A 16,111-nucleotide genomic window follows, 5' to 3' on the forward strand; every position below is an offset into this window, starting at 1 on the left:
TTTCCAAGAACGGCTACATCCCTAAGGGGAATATTTTCCAGTGCTCAGACATGTAGTCTCCCATTCAAATGCAAACCAGGGTGGACCCTGCTTAGCAAAGTGGACAGTTAATGCTTGCTACCACAAGACCAGCTCTCCTCCCTCAGTATATTATCATCTTTAATAATAATTGAGAACTGATCTCTAGGAAGCTAAAGTGTAAGAAGGTGTGTGTGTGTGTGTGTGTGTGTTTAGATGTTTTAAAATATTGTTTTAAAATTTTAAATTGTTGTAATGTTTTAACTTTTTCGGTTGTCATTTATTTTGTTTTAACGAATGTTTTAACCTTTTATCCTGTCATTTATTTTGCTTAGTTGTAAACCGCCCCGAGAGGTAAGTTTTGGGCAGTATAAAAATATGTCAAACAAACCAACAAAAATGTATTCTGTGATATCATACTATGTATCGTTCTGCCTTTAATAAACAAACAAACAAACAAACAAACAAACAAAATTTTAAGACCTTTGCACGACTTGGATTCTAGAACTGCACGTTTCCCACCCACTCCCTTTCTAAAATTGCACGTTTTGTGTTCTCTCTCTCTCTCTCTCTCTCTCTCTCCTGGATTCTTTGTCCTTCTTAACCTCTCTGCTTATATATATATATATGCTTATATCTATAACCTCTCTTATATATAACCTCTCTGCGTATTATATATCTATATCTATATCTATATCTATATCTATATATCCTGGATTCTTTGTCCTTCTTAACCTCTCTGCTTTAGGCGCTCGCTTCGATCCAGGGTAGACACTTTCCTCCGCGCACCGAGCGTGCATGGCATGGACAATGGTGAAAACTCATGCACCCACAGAGATCCTCGCACTTCTGGCCAGCCAGCAGCGGCAGCCAGCGGCTCGCCTTCGCGGGATCGCCCTACTGCTGCCGCCGCCGCCTCTGACGCTGCTCGGTGGCTATTGCTCTGCAAGCGATCGCTTTTGCGAGATCGAGGGTTTTTTTCCCCCGATCGCAGAGCCTTGGAAAGGAAAGGTAGCAGCAGATCGCACAAGAGAAAAAGCATTTCGTGCGGTCCAGCCCGGACAACCGGCAGTTTTGTGCCTCTCCTGCCACGTGACCCAAGGGGGCTCGGCCAATCAGCATCCAGGGAGGTGCATATAAAGCTGGCAGAAAGTTGCACACGGAATGAGCACGCTGAGAGAAGCGAGGGCTTAGTCCGCGATCCGGAGGCAGAAGCATCCCGGCCACTCGACTGGCTGCACTGAGGAGCTACGATCTTCGCCCCATTGAGCGCAGCAGAGGTAACCGGGCTCCCCGCCCCTCCAGTCCCTGCGCTTCGAGTCTGCAAAGTCGGCAACGCTTGCTTTGATTGTGTGTTGTCTGTATGCCTGCAGGCGTGTCTGTCTGCTGATGCGAGTCTATTTTTGACCCTCTGGTCAACTTGCATGCTAGTGGGAGATCTTCCCAGAGGATCCAGCCCCTTCATGAGGCTTAAATGCTGCTAACTAGCCCTAGCCATGAAACAGTAAAGTGTGCCCTCGAATGGTATCGACTCCTGGCACCCACAGAGCCCTGTGGTTGTCTTTGGTCGAATGCAGGAGGGGTTGACCATGGCCTCCTCCTGCGCAGTGTGAGATGATGCCTTTCAGCATCTTCCTAGATCGCTGCTGCCCGATATAGGTGTTGCCCATTGTCTGGGAAACATACCAGCGGGGATTTGAACTGGCAACCTCTGGCTTGCTAATCAAGTCAGTACTCGGCTTTTAATTTTGATCCAGGGTCTGAGGTCCCTTCTGAATAGCAAGGCCAGGTAGACATGAATAAGGATATACAATATAGATCGATATATAGAGAGAGTTCTTAAGAACGTCAGGTAAAAGAGTCTAATCCTGATGCCTTTCAGGCATCAAATCCTTTCTCGGCTGCAATTGCATGATCGGGTCTGCACCTCTTTTGTTGAAACTGGTGGCCAACCTGGCAATTTATCAAACACAAGAGATAGGCTATAACCCATCTTCAAAATGCTGCAAGCAGGAAGTCATGTAATGTTCTATAACTATAGATTTACTTTTTTACATTTATGTCCCGTTCGTCCTCTGAGGCGTACATGCTTATTTTTATCCTCATAACAACCCTGTGAGGTAGGTTAGGCTGAGAGAGACATGACTGGACCAGAGTCACCCAGTGAGTTTCATGGTTGAATGGGGATTCGAACTCGGGTCTTCCCGGTCCTAGTCCAGCACTCTAACCACTATGCTATGCTGGCTCTTTTAAAAATTTATAGCTCACTCTAGCTCTCTGGAGCAATACAATAATCTGGTCTACTATGGGGCCCTCTGAAATGAATTGGTGGCAATACGCCAGAACTTGGTTGCGTTTCTATCCCTTGCAGTCTGTATTAACTGTGACTAGGAATCCCTTTTTACCTTGGCTTTTTAATTTCTTTTAGTAAGGTCTGATAAGGATAGAGTTAACATGTATTGCAAAATGTCCCTGAGCATGTGCAGAGTGCCTTTTGGTCTAGCTAAGTAACCACAATTCACCATGCACCAGCTGAGATGTCAGGATAAAGCTGTAGGTTAGAACAGGAGTGCCCAACTGCAGCCCTCCAGCTGCATTTGACTACAGTTTCCATCATCCCTGATGACTGGTGACTGTGGTTGAGGATGATGGGAGCTGTAGTCCAACTCTCAACAAGGTGGAGGGCTGAAACTTGGCACTCCAGGGTTAGAATGTGATGTTCAGGCAGGCTTGTTTGAGCTGGAACTAACCCCCACATCTCTGTTTTGAGAGATAAAATTAAAAGGAACGGAATAAACCAAATACTGTATGGCATTTTCACTATTCCAAGCACTTGAGAGACTTTTCAGATTGCTATACATTTATATATATATTTTGCATTTCTATCCCACTCTTCCTCTATGGAGCCCAGAGCTTTGGACATGGCTATGTTTATTCCCACAACAACCCTGTGAGGTAGGCTGAGAGATGCTTGACTGGCCCAGATCTGTTCAGTTCCATTGCATGACTTTCTGTGGGTGCCTCTCAGGGGCGTAGCTGTAATAGAGCGAGGGGAGACAGTTGTCTGGGGGCCCACTGCCTTGGGGGGGGGCAGAGGCAAGTCACATGACTGACTCCCCCAGCCGTGCACCTGCCCGGGCTTCCTTCAGTTGTATTCATCCTCCGAAAGTGACGTGAATGTTAAGACCTGGAGCTACCAGAACAGCATGTCTTTCTCTAGTCCCATGATATGACTTGCATCATCCAAAATTTACAAAACCTTTTAAAAAATAATTTAGGATGATGTTCTATTGTGGCACATTGGAGATACACACACACACGCGCTTTGTCTTACCACTATTCACCCTATTTCAAGATTTCTTTCCTTCATGAGCTGAGCTTCAGTGGGGGGGGGGCATTTTAAAATCTTATCTCTGGGCCCACTTCAACCTTGCTACGCCCCTGGTCGCCGTTCTTGCAGCATTTTGAAGAGCAGACATGCCCCTTCGGTCCAGTTACTTCTTTGTCCTCTCTGCCTTTGCCCTCTGTGCTCCGAATCCCAGTTGCTGGAAGAACATAGGAAGCTGCCATATACTGAGTCAGGCCCTTGGTCCATCTACCTCAGTACTGTCTACACAGACTGGCAGCGGCTTCTCCAAAGTTGCAGGCAGGAGTCTCTGCCAGCCTTATCTGGAGAGGCTAGGGAGGGAACTTGGGACCTTTTGCATGCGGAAGTGGCATGCAGGTGCTCTTCCCTGGGTGGCCCCATCTTCTCAGGGGAATATCTTCCAGTGCTCACACATGTAGTCTCCCATCCAAATGCAAACCAGGGTGGTCCCTGCTTAGCAAAGGAGACAAATCGTGCTTGCTACCATAAAACCCCATTTTTTCCTTCCTCCAAGCATTACGCCCCTGGACTGAATCAAATGGCAATAATCCTGCACTACATGGTGATCAGCCACCTAATGGCACAGTGGGGAAGTAACCTGCCTAGAGAGCAGGAGGCTGCTGGTTCAAATCCTTGCTGGTGTGTCCCCCAGAATATGGGAAACTCCTATATCAGGCAGCAACAATATAGGAAGATGCTAAAAGGCATCATCTCATACTGCCTGGGGGGAGGCAATGGTAAACCCTTCCTGTATTCTACCAAGAAAACCACCACAGGTTCTTGACGGCACAAACTCCTCCACATGACGATCGTCTGTGTCCTTATGTGAAGCTGGGACTACAGAGCTGCTAGCACTTAGTGGTGCTAGTAGCCTAGGAACACAGGAAGCGGCCATATATTGAGTCAGACCATTGGTCTATCTAGCTCAGGATTGTCTACACAGACTGGCAGCGGCTTCTCCAAGGTTGCAGGCAGGAGTCTCTCTCAGCCCTGTCTGGGAGATGCCAGGGAAAGGGGAAAAACACACACACATTACATCAAACACCATGGGCTATATTGCTTACATTTCACAGCCTTTGGCTTCCAATGCTTACAATTTCTCCCCATACCTCGGCAGGATATACATGTCGGCCAACTGAGGATAACCATCCAATAAAGCAGGCTCTAGGCCAAGAAAGCTGGCCTGTTAATGTTTAAAGGTGCCACAAAACTCTTGTATTTGCCATAGCAGAGAAACCGCCTTAATGAAAAGAGCAGTTGGACGGATGGAACCGATTGCCGATGGCAGGGAGTTGTAGACTCTCCCTTGCTGGAGGTCTTCCAGCAGAGACTGGATAGCCATGTCCATGGACACTCTAGCTCTGGATTTTCTGCATCAAGCATGGGTGGCCAATAAGACTCTCCAACCATATGATTCTAGCTTGCTTAGAGTTGCCATGCCCCCCCAAATTCTGGGTTTCACCTAGATTTTAAGCATCTCACCCAGATTGCTTAGCTCACCTGGATTCGCCCGGATTTCAGCTTTTTAAAGCACTAGCCCTTGTAGAAGCGGAGTTATGGAACAAAATGTGCAGTCACTCTTCTGCTCAGAAATTATGTTCAAGCCAATTTGCATAACATGCAAATTAGGCACTCGGATTTGGAAAGCCAGAATATGGCAACCCTAAACTTGCTCCACCTCTTTGCCCCCCATTCAGCCCCTGCCCCGCAGGGCCACCTCTCTGCCCAATGATCCTGGCACCGCCTGTGTGATCCCAGGTATGGTGAGAGGAGTTTTCCCATGACCCATTCTGTCTTCTGGAGAAATACTTTCTGTCTGAACATCCAATTGGCTGCTGGGAGCAGGAGAAAACTGGAAATCAAGTTCTAGTACAGATAAGAAGTTTATGTCATTTTATTTATTTATAGCCATATAAACCGCTTTGGGAACTTGTGTTGAAAAGCGGTATATAAATATTTGTTGTCTTTGTATAATGTTAAGATTGGTTTCTTCTAACCACTGAAACAAGATCATCCTCTTCCAGATCTTGCTCACAGAACGTTTCTCCCTCCTGCTTGCTTTGTTGTTTTAGGGTACTTAAGCCTATAAAGATGAAATCTGCTCTGATGGGGAGCCAGGACATCATGGATGTCACCAACCTCCTAATTGTTCTTACCGTTTCCTGCCTGGTTCTGATGATCCTCAAATCCTTCTGGCAGCAGGTCCCACAGGGGTTGAAGAGACTTCCAGGGCCGTGGGGCTACCCCTTGCTTGGCAACATCCTGCATCTGGGGAAGAACCCCCACCTGGCCTTGACTCGGATGAGCCAGAAATATGGGGATGTGATGCAAATACGTCTTGGCACCCGGCCAGTGTTAGTCTTGAGTGGGCTGGAGACCATCAAGCAAGCCCTAACCAAGCAAGGAGAAGACTTCTTGGGACGCCCTGATCTCTACAGCTTCCAGTTCATTGGGGATGGCCAGAGCTTGACCTTTGGAAGGGATTCTGGGGAAGTCTGGAGAGCCCATCGGAAGCTGGCCCAGAACGCCCTGAAGACCTTTTCCTCTTCAGCCAGCTTGACCTCTTCCACTTGCCTGCTAGAAGAGCACGTCTCCAAAGAAGCTGACTACCTAGTGGTGAAGTTCCAGGAGCTGATGGAGGAAGAGAAGGGCTTCGACCCTTACTGCTTCCTGGTGATCTCCGTGGCCAACGTCATCTGTGCCATGTGCTTCGGGAAGCACTATAGCCATGACGACCAGGAGCTGCTGAGTATGGTGAACCTGAACAATGAGTTTGGGGAGGCTGCCGCTTCCGGCAACCCTGCCGACTTCATCCCAGTCCTCCAGTACCTCCCCAGCCGCACCATGAAGGCCTTCAAGGATCTCAACCAGCGGTTCAATGCATTTGTGCAGAAGATTGTGAAGGATCACCATGCGAGCTTTGACAAGGTAAGGGAGTGTTGACCATTCTGTGTGACAGAATACTCTTTTTTTTTTTTGGTCTTTTAAATGTGCAACGGCACACAATGTGCTGTTCCAAAAAAACAAAATTGTGTGGTTCTCAAAATAATCTGTGCAGTTTGAAAACTGAAGCCGTGTGGAAGTTGCCTTGTGTTAGATCAGGGGTCCCCAACATGTGGTACTCCAGATGTTGTTGCAGAACCACAACCCCCATCGTCCCAAGCCACAACAAATTGTACCTGGGTATGATGGGAGTTATCAGCTGTGGTGGTGCAGTGGGGAAGCAGCTTGCCTAGGGAGCAAGAGGCTGTGAGTTTGAATCCCTGCCGGTGTGCTTCCCAGACTGTGCCTAGTAAATCTATATTTATTTATTTATTATTTATTTTGTTTTACATATTTTTATACCACCCAAAACTTACGTCTCTGGGTGGTTTACAACAAGATAAAAACAACATTAAAGCATTAGTTAAAAACAAAAAACAAGAAATTTAAAACACAACCATTTAAAAATTTAAAAACAATATTCTAGAACAATCAAAACAGTATCAGTTAAAAGCCTGGGTGAACAGATGCATCTTTAAAGACGTTATAAAAATTGTCAGAGATGGGGAGACTCTTATTTCACTAGGGAGCGCATTCCAAAGCCTCGGGGCAGCAATGGAGAAGGCCTGTCCCCGAGTAGCCACCAGTCAAGCTGGTGGCAAATGCAGACGGACCTCTCCTGATGATCTCAGTGGGTGGTGGGGTTCATGACGAAGAAGATGTTCTCTTAAATACCCTGGGCCCAAGCTGTTTAGGGCTTTATAGGTTATAACCAACACTTTATATTTTGCCCGGAAACATATCGGCAGCCAGTGTAACTCCTTCAATACAGCAGCTGATTTGTAGTCACCTACATATCAACTAGTCACCTTAAATGATGCAGCAGGAAAATGCTTGACTAACAAGCAGAAGGTTGCCGGTTCAAATCCCTGCTCGTACTATATCGGGCAGCAGCGATTCAGGAAGATGCTGAAAGGCATCATCTCATCCTGCGCGGGAGGAGGCAATGGTAGACCCAAGAAAAACCACAGGGCTCTGTGGGCCTCAGGAGTCGGAATTGACTTGACGGCACACTTTACCTTTACTTTACACATCAACTGAAGTAGTCCGATGCAAGTCAATACAATGGCACTGCAGTAAGAGAGAACTGATGTGTTTGAATTTGCCACTACAGCTGTTCTCTGGGCTTCTGTGTTGTAGGACAACATCCGAGACATCACTGACTCCCTGATCGACCACTGTCAGGATGAAAAAGGGGATGAGAATGCCAACGTCCAGTCCTTGGATCAAAAGATTATCAATATTGTCAGTGATCTCTTTGGAGCTGGTAAGACTCTGATAAGCTAAAGACAACTCCAGCCGCTTTTGTTTCTGCTGCAGCTACAGTGCTGCTTAACACTTGCTGCTGTCAGCTGCTTCTAAAGACAACAAACTCTTACAACCAGAACTTACGTAATCTGATATACTGTTCACACCAATGCACCACACACAAGAGCCAATGTATTGGAGCTTCAGAGAGCAGCAGACCCCCCTCACTTCATTGTGGCAGTAACATTTCATGCCTCTGAAGTGGGCTCCAGTCCACAAAAGCTTCTGCTGGAATAAGTGTTCATGGTTTGCAGGTACCCCCAAATCCCATGTTTTTGCTGCTGCAGACTACAGCACTTGGTAGCTCTCTTAATCCTTGCAGTTAGAGAGTGCAAACATCATTTGCCATTGGAATGTTCCTAGTGGCACTTAAATTCATTTAACATGTGTTGTTATTTGAACATGTTTTGGCTAGCAGGATTCTATAAACTGCAGAATTTTTACAAAAACAAAAAACCCACAACAATCCTACTTTATTATTATTTCTTGTTTACACAGTCAGACAGGTGTTATTGACTGGTTTGTTTTATCCAGACATCGAGTCCTTCCCAAGGACCTGGGATGCCAGAATTTTATTGTCAATGGTTATAGATATCATCGCAGAATATAGGCTGTTCCCAGTAAAGCTGCTTTTTGTAATTGGCTGATGGTGATTTCTGTGGCCCCTATGGTGTTGAGGTGCTCTTCAAGGTCTTTTGGAACTGCACCCAGGGTGCCAATTACCACTGGGATTATTTGGGTCTTTTTCTGCCACACCCTTTCAATTTCAATTTGTAGATCTTTGTATTTGGTGATTTTTTCTATTTCTTTTTCTTCTATTCTGATATCCCCTGGTATTGCTATGTCGATTATTTTAACTTGTTTTTCTTTCTTCTCGACTACAGTTCTATCTGGTGTATTGTGTGGCAGATGTTTGTCTGTTGTTGTTGTTATTATTATTATTAATATACCACCCCAAACACAGATTAAAACAATGATGGCTCCTAGAAGTCTAATTAAAAGCCTAGATGAATAAATGTGTCTTAACAGCTCTCTTAAAAACTGTCCGCTGGGGAGGCTCTTATTTCAGCCTATCTACACACACCTAGATTCTCTGCAGGGCAAGGGTGGTTGTTGTGCTGTTGACACCTGGTGCCCACAGAGCTCTGTGGTTTTCTTTGGTAGAATACAGGAGGGGTTGACCATTGCCATCTCCCGCACAGTATGTGATGATGCCTTTCAGCATCTTTCTATATCGCTGCTGCCTGACATAGGTGTTTCCCCCACACCAGCGGGGATTTGAACCAGCAACCTCTTTCTCCCTAGGCAAGTTACTTCCCCACGGCACCATTAGGTGGCTCAGGCCAGGGTCTCCATGAGAATCCATCTGTCTTTCTGGATGGAGATCCTCCAGAGGATCTCTTCTCGGGTCTTCTTCCAAAAGAACTGCAAAAATGTCCCTCCCCCCATTACTGTCCACTGCTGAGAGACACTATGATAGTCTTGGATCACTATTCTAAGAAGGCTTTATTCTCTGTATTAGTTGATAACTTTATGCCCACTGTGAGTTCTCAAATAGGTCGACTGGGGGGAAAAACAAGCAAGACTATATGTGCACTTAGGTTCATTCCTCTGCGCCTGACATCGAGCAATGTACTCTTTTCTGTCTGTCTAGGTTTTGACACTGTGACCACAGCTCTGTCTTGGTCCCTCATTTATCTGGTGACGTACCCAGAAACCCAGAAGAAGATTCAGGAAGAAATAGGTAAATCCTGGCCTTTGTAACTTCAGAGTTAAAACATGTTTCTCCTAGAGGCCAGACTTCCGGTAATCTCTCTCTCCCTCTCTCTCAACCTGCAGACCAAACCATTGGCAGAGAAAGGAAGCCACTGCTGTCTGACCGCACCATATTGCCCTACACAGAAGCTTTTATCTTGGAGATGTTCAGACATTCCTCCTTCCTGCCCTTCACAATCCCTCACTGGTAAGAGTTGTGCAAGAATGGGCTGGCCGGAGGGCAACTTAGACTGGGAGGAGAGCTAGTTTTGTGGTAGCAAGCATGAACGCTTTGCTAAGCAGGGTCTGCCCTGGTTCCCATTTGAATGGGAGACCACGTTTGAGTGCTGAAAGATATTCCCCTTAGGGGACGGGGCTCCTCTGGGAAAAGCACCTGCGTGCAGAAGGTCCCAAGTTCCCTCCCTGGCGTCTTGAAGATAAGGCTGAGAGAGACTCCTGCCTGAAACCTTGGAGAAGCTGCTGCCAGTCTGTGTAGACAGTACTGAGCTGGATGGACCAATGATCTGACTCTGATAAGACAGCTTCCTATGTGCTAAATTTTCTCTGATTTCAAACGCCCTCAGTCTTTTTAATTTACCTAAGGACTCATTTGTTTCTATATTTTTAAAAAATCTGTTTGTGTGGTGTGTGTTTTGAAGCAATATGAAGTGGCTTGCCAAAGCTAAAATACAAAAGAAACCCATAAATAAAATAAAATAATAATAATAATAATTATTATTAGTTTGATTTCTATACCGCCCTTCCAAAAATGGCTCAGGGCAGTTTACACAGAGAAATAATAAATAAATAAGACAAGATGGCTCCCTGTCCCCAAAGGGCTCACAGTCTAAAAAGAAACATAAGATAGACACCAGCAACAGTCACTGGAAGTCCTGTGCTGGGGGTGGATAGGGCTAGGTACTCTCCCCCTGCTGAATAAAGAGAGTCACCACATTAGAAGGTGCCTCTTTGCCAAGTTAGGAGGGGTTGAATGAAATGAAATAAATGAAAATGACCAGTAAATAAAAACTTGTGCAGCAGAACAAAACTAGCCTTAAAACTGGCAAAGATGACCACTTAATCAGAGATTGAACATTAGCTGGAAAAAGCCATTCTGGGGGCCTGTTGGATACCCTCGGATCAACATAGGAAGCTGCCTTCTACTGAGTCAGACCATTGGTCCATCTATTCAGTATTGTTTACTCTGACTGGCAGCAGGTCTCCGGGGTTTGAGAGGAGTCTTTCCCAGCACTACCTGGAGATGCTGCTAGGGATTGAACCTGGCACCGTCTGCATGTAAAGCAGATACTCTTCCTCTGAGCTGCTGCTCCATTCCCCATAAGGGATTACGCGGGTGTGGTGCCACCACCAGAAAGGTCCTGTCCTGGCTACTGCCAGTCAGATTGAGTTAGCAGTGGGACAGAGAGAAGGACCCATGATTACCTCAGGGTTCAGGCAGATTAATATGAGCACAGGCACTTATTTTCAGAGAGTACAATTAGGATCACAGCCTCAGTTTGTTCAGCCCATGCCACCATGGCGCTTTCTAGATTAACCCCTACAAGTGTCACAACGTATCTAAGTGTGCTTCCGTACTTCCTGTGTTGTGACACCGCAGTCCCTGCGCTGACAGCAGGGTGCCGTTCACATTTTGGTTGCCTTGTTTTGAATTTTATCACTGCGATTTAGTGGTATAACGTTGTATGTCCATTGGAAAAAAGTAGCTTTATTATTATTATTATTATTATTAATTATTATTATTAATTATTAATTATTAATTATTACATTTATATCCCGCTCTTCCTCCAAGGAGCCCAGAGGGGTGTACTACATACTTAAGTTTCTCTTTCACAACAACCCTGTGAAGTAGGCTAGGCTGTTAGAGAAGTGACTGGCCCAGAGTCACCCAGCTAGTTTCATGGCTGAACCGGGATTTCCCACTGTGGGGGAATTTTCCCATTGTAGATTCTGGGGATCGTTTTCAATTCGGTCCTGCCAAGCCAAAGCATTTTACCACAATTGTAGCGGGTAATCTGGAAAGCGTCCCTATGAAATAAGAACAGGAAGCTTGCAGACATGTGCCTTGATACAGCATTGTGTGTGCTTTCCCCCTTGTAGCACAAAGAGGGAAACTGTATTGAACGGCTTCTACATCCCGAAGGATCTCTGTGTGTTTGTGAATCAGTGGCAAGTCAACCATGATGCGTAAGTATCTCTGGAGCTCACTTTAAAGCTCTGCTGAGGCAGACTTTGCCAGCGTCTTGACACTCAACAGATAAGCTTCATTAATATCAGGCAGATCTAGATATGTGCCAGGTTTGGGGCGGCCCTTCTATGAGGCATGGTGAGATGTTTGCCTCGGGCGTGGGTTTAGGGAGGAGTAAGCCATCCCATCATTCACTGCCCGTCCTTGTTCTATTGGTACACACTGTTCATTTCCCCCCTCATCATCTCCCAAGAATAAACCTCTGTCCCCACCCCCAATTTAAGCTAGCAGTGCCCCTGCCACTTTGACCTAGCTGGGTGGCATAGTCTGAATGGACTCACATTGCTGCCACTGCTTTGCCAAGGTAGCCTGAAAATGCCTGCAGATGGGAGGGCATCCTATTGGGACATCCCTGGCCAAGTTCTAGATCAGGTCCCCAATTAAAGTGCAGGGGGTTTACCCATCAGTATTTCAGCTTCTTTTTCCAAGCACCAGCTGAACTCTTTAAACTGGGAAGGAGAAGGAAGGCTAGCTTGGAGGCTTAATGTGGGTTGCTGTCAGAAGGGAAAAGAGGCTAGCTCAATAACACTCTGAGGTCATTCACACAATCAAAAACTGCATTCCACCTGGGTTTGGGAGCTGCGTGTGCTCCCAGTTTTTGGTTGTCTAGAAGCAAGGTAGGACAAAAAGCTACCAAGGTTTTCCTCCTCCCTTGCTTCCACATAGCCAAATATCTAGGTACAGTTTTTGATTGTTTGCATGACCTCATTGTGTGAACCCATGCCAAGATGGGAAGCTTGGGTCATAAATCACCTTGGTGGAGATTCCCACAATCAGGGGGGGATTAAGCTTTTTGCTGCCTGTAGGCAACCAAAGATTTGCCGCCCCGGCTTGAGGGGCTCAACAGCTATACTTGTAAAGGGGAATCCGGCAAGGATTCCCCTTTAAAAGTAATGGGCTTGCCCCGGGTGGGGGAGTTAAATCTTTTTTACGATGCGCAGAGAGCCCCCCCAAATGGGCTGAAAACAGCACGACCTGTCATTTGGGAGGCAGGCGGGCCCGTGGGAGGAGCTCTCGCTGCCATCCTTACCGTGCCGCCACCATCCTTCCGCCATCCCGACGCGCAGTGGCGGTTTTTAAAAGGTAGAGAAGGAAGATTTAACTCCCCCCCCCTCAACCCAAGCCCTTTACTTGCACACCACTCCCAAAAGTTGCCAGCCCTCAAAATTTGGCGCCATAGGCAGGTGCCTATATGGCCTATGCGTTAATCCGCCCCAGGAAAAAGCTGCCTTATACCAAGTCAGACCTTTAGTCCATCTAGCTCTGTGTTGTCGATCCTGACCGGCAGTGGCTTCTCCAGGGTTTCAGGCAGGAATCTTTCCCAGCCCTGCCTGGAGATAACCAAGAGTTTAGTTAACTCTTAACATTTAGAAACATAGATGGAGCTGAGGTCAACCACTGGCTATCCAGGCATAGGTTACATAGGAAGCTTATACAGAGTCAGGCCATTGGGCTATCTAGCTCAGGGTTTCTTAACCTTGGGCCCCCAGATGTTGTTGGACTACAATTCCCATCATCCCCAGACATGGCCTTTGTGGCCGAGGATGATGAGAGTTGTCGTCCAGAAACATCTGGGGGCCCAAGGTTCAGAAACTCTGATCTAGCTCAGTACTGTCTACTCTGACTGGCAGCAGCTCTCCAAGGTTTCAGGCCGGAGTCTTTCCCAGCCCTCCTGGAGATGCTGCCAGGAAGTGAACCTGGCACCTTCTGCATGCCAAGCAGAATGCCACTGCGCTAGGGCTTCATTCACTGGATGGATCCTCTTTTAGAACTTCACAGCTTAGGTTGCTTTCTGTGTCTCATTAACGAGAATGTTCCCTCAATGTTCTGCCAGTATCAGGGCAGCCTGAGTTATCCTGTCCCTTAACTTTTCCCAGGATCTGAGGACAGCTTCAAGTCAGAATGGCTCCAGCCGTTCTGACTTTCATTTAGGGTTTATAAAAACGGCAGTCCTGAACAGCTGTTCTTCCTTTTCCCAGGAAGCTGTGGAGGGACCCTGATGCCTTCAACCCAGAACGTTTCCTCACTCCTGGCGGGACTGGAATAAACAGAGCAGAGAGCGAGAAGGTTCTGACATTTGGTCTGGGGAAAAGAAGGTGCATCGGAGAGTCCATCGGCAAAGGAGAGGTCTTCCTGTTCTTGACCAACCTAGTCCAAAAGCTGGAATTCAGCGTGTGCAGTGGAGAGACGGTGGACATAACTCCCCAGTACGGACTCACCATGAAGCACAAGAAGTGTGAGCATTTCCAGGTCAAACAGCGCTTCTGAAGGGCGAAATCTGCGCAGCAAGCAGAGACAGACTGTCGGACAAACAGGAAAACCAAACTTTCTTGCAAGGTTTGCCTTCCAGTGGGGTCGGCCACCAGGGCATCTGGATGCTGCCGATGCTAAGATAAAAGGCAGTTCGGATGATATGACTTTTGTAAAGAGAAGTGAGTGGTGGACATCTGCTAGGTAAAGGGGTCGCGAGGCTTGGTAAGCAGTTATTTGTTTCAAGCGACTTGAAGCAGTTTGGCCAGAACAGTGTATGCATAAGAGCATTTTGGGATTGTGATGGGATCATAATATAGTGCAACTCTGTTCATATAGTAAGTAAGGCATACTCGACTGAATGAACTTTTCGTGTGTATGGTGACTGATCAGTTAAGCAATTATCCTCTTTGCAAAACCATGAGACTTTAAGAAAAAAGTTGAGATGCATGTATGTAGCCATTGGATGTTACCAGCTGAAGGCCTTGTGATACACCAGGGACTCCCAACATGGGTTCTGCAGATGTTAGACTACAACTCCCATCATCCCCAGCCACAATGACGTTTGGGGGATGATGGGAGTTGTAGTCTAACAACATTTGCAGACCCAAAGTTGGGAATCCTTGTGATGGATTATTGGGAGGATGCATATTTTAATCTTCTTGCTTCTAACAGGGCTCTAAGGGGATCATATTTACTAACAAATATGCATGTAAACATACATATATATTTTGTAATGTATTTTCATATCTTTAAGCGTCACAGATGGAAGCTGGAAAACGGCTTGTTGGGTTTCAAAAGGATTTAATGTAAAATGGCAATCCAGTGAACAGTTATGCACACATTAAACCTCGTTAGTTTAAGGGAACAGGGCTGTAGCAGCTCAGAGGGAGAACATCTGCCTGGCATGCAGAAGGTGCCAGGTTCACTTCCTGGCAGCATCTCCAGGTAGGCCTGGGAAAGATCCCTGCCTGAAACCTTGGAGAGTTGCTACCAGCCAGGACAAACAATACTGAGCTAGATGGACCAATGGTCTGACTCTGTATAAAGCAGCTTCCTAAGCTGTCCTGCCTCCATTTTGTCTTCTCCAGTAGTGGGAACTGCCTGGAGGTGCCAAGGGCTGAATCTAGGAACTTCTGCATGCAAAGCAGATGCTCTTCCACTGAGCTATGATCCTTCTCCATTAGGGAAGATGAAGAAAAGCTTGAACATCAAGCCTTATTAAATTATGAGAGCTTTTCCATTCTCCAGAAGGTTTCAAGTTCCCTCTCTTGACTTCTTCAAGATAGGACTGAGAGAGATTCCTGCCTGCAAGCTTGAAGAAGCCGTTGTCAGTCTGTGAAGACAATACTGAGCTAGATGGACCAATGGTCTGACTCGGTATATGGCAGCTTCCTGCCCTTTATTCCTAGATCTCCCTCCCAGAACACCCACATAAATAAAGCCATCTCTCTTGAGAATCACATTTTCTGCGAAGACTTAACCTCCACAACCATAACAACACCTGAGTATGTGCAAAAGCAGATCACATTCATCCCTACTTATCCCTTGCATCTCCCCTTCCTTCTCCACTATCAGTATTCAGATTGTAAGCCACTTGGCGCCAGGAGCTTTAAGTAAGATGTCATATATAATATTGGTGTATAAATAAAAATAAGTGATTTCTAGAACACTGAAGCATGCTTTATTCATATTTGGTTGATGATCTTTGGGGAAAACCTCTTGGAGCATATTAGATTTTAATTTATTTTTACATTTATATTAGGGATGTGCCGAAACACGATTCGGCTGTCTTAATCGTAGGCACCTCCCTTTAAAATCAAGCCCCTTTAAAGCTCAAGAGAGCAACCATGCTGGCCATGCAAATGGTCGCCAGGGCAGCTGGGAGATAACCTGCTGGTGCATGGGCATAGCTGGGCGGAGTGATGGGAGAGGGGCGAGCAGAGAAGGAGCAGGTATGGACTGGCTCTCCTCAGCTTTAAAGGGGCTGTGTAAGCCCTCGGTTTTTAAAGGGAGGTGCCCACGATTCGGGCAGCCGAATCGTGTTTCGGCACATCCCTAATTTATCTCACACTTTGTCCACAGGGCCAAGTAGTGTCCACGGT

General features: G+C 46.4%; 1 protein-coding gene across 1 annotated transcript; it reads left to right on the top strand.

The window, feature by feature from the left end:
- Positions 1-5,476: 5,476 nt before the first annotated feature.
- LOC128334995 (cytochrome P450 1A5-like) lies at positions 5,477-14,024 on the top strand. The gene is made up of 6 exons (XM_053272694.1): positions 5,477-6,313; positions 7,568-7,694; positions 9,390-9,479; positions 9,575-9,698; positions 11,609-11,695; positions 13,736-14,024. The coding sequence occupies exons 1-6, from the start codon at positions 5,477-5,479 to the stop codon at positions 14,022-14,024; spliced, it is 1,554 nt and encodes a 517-aa protein (XP_053128669.1).
- Positions 14,025-16,111: the final 2,087 nt, after the last annotated feature.

Source organism: Hemicordylus capensis, chromosome 10 (genome assembly GCF_027244095.1).
Source record: "Hemicordylus capensis ecotype Gifberg chromosome 10, rHemCap1.1.pri, whole genome shotgun sequence".
NCBI classification, from domain to species: Eukaryota; Metazoa; Chordata; class Lepidosauria; order Squamata; family Cordylidae; genus Hemicordylus; species Hemicordylus capensis.

Coding starts and splice junctions, on each gene's coding strand:
- LOC128334995 (XM_053272694.1), top strand. CDS start 5,477: ATGAAATCTGCTCTGATGGGGAGCCAGGACATCATGGATGTCACCAAC. Junction 7,695..9,389: donor CAGTGATCTCTTTGGAGCTG/GTAAGACTCTGA, acceptor CTGTCTGTCTAG/GTTTTGACACTGTGACCACA. Junction 9,480..9,574: donor GAAGATTCAGGAAGAAATAG/GTAAATCCTGGC, acceptor CTCAACCTGCAG/ACCAAACCATTGGCAGAGAA.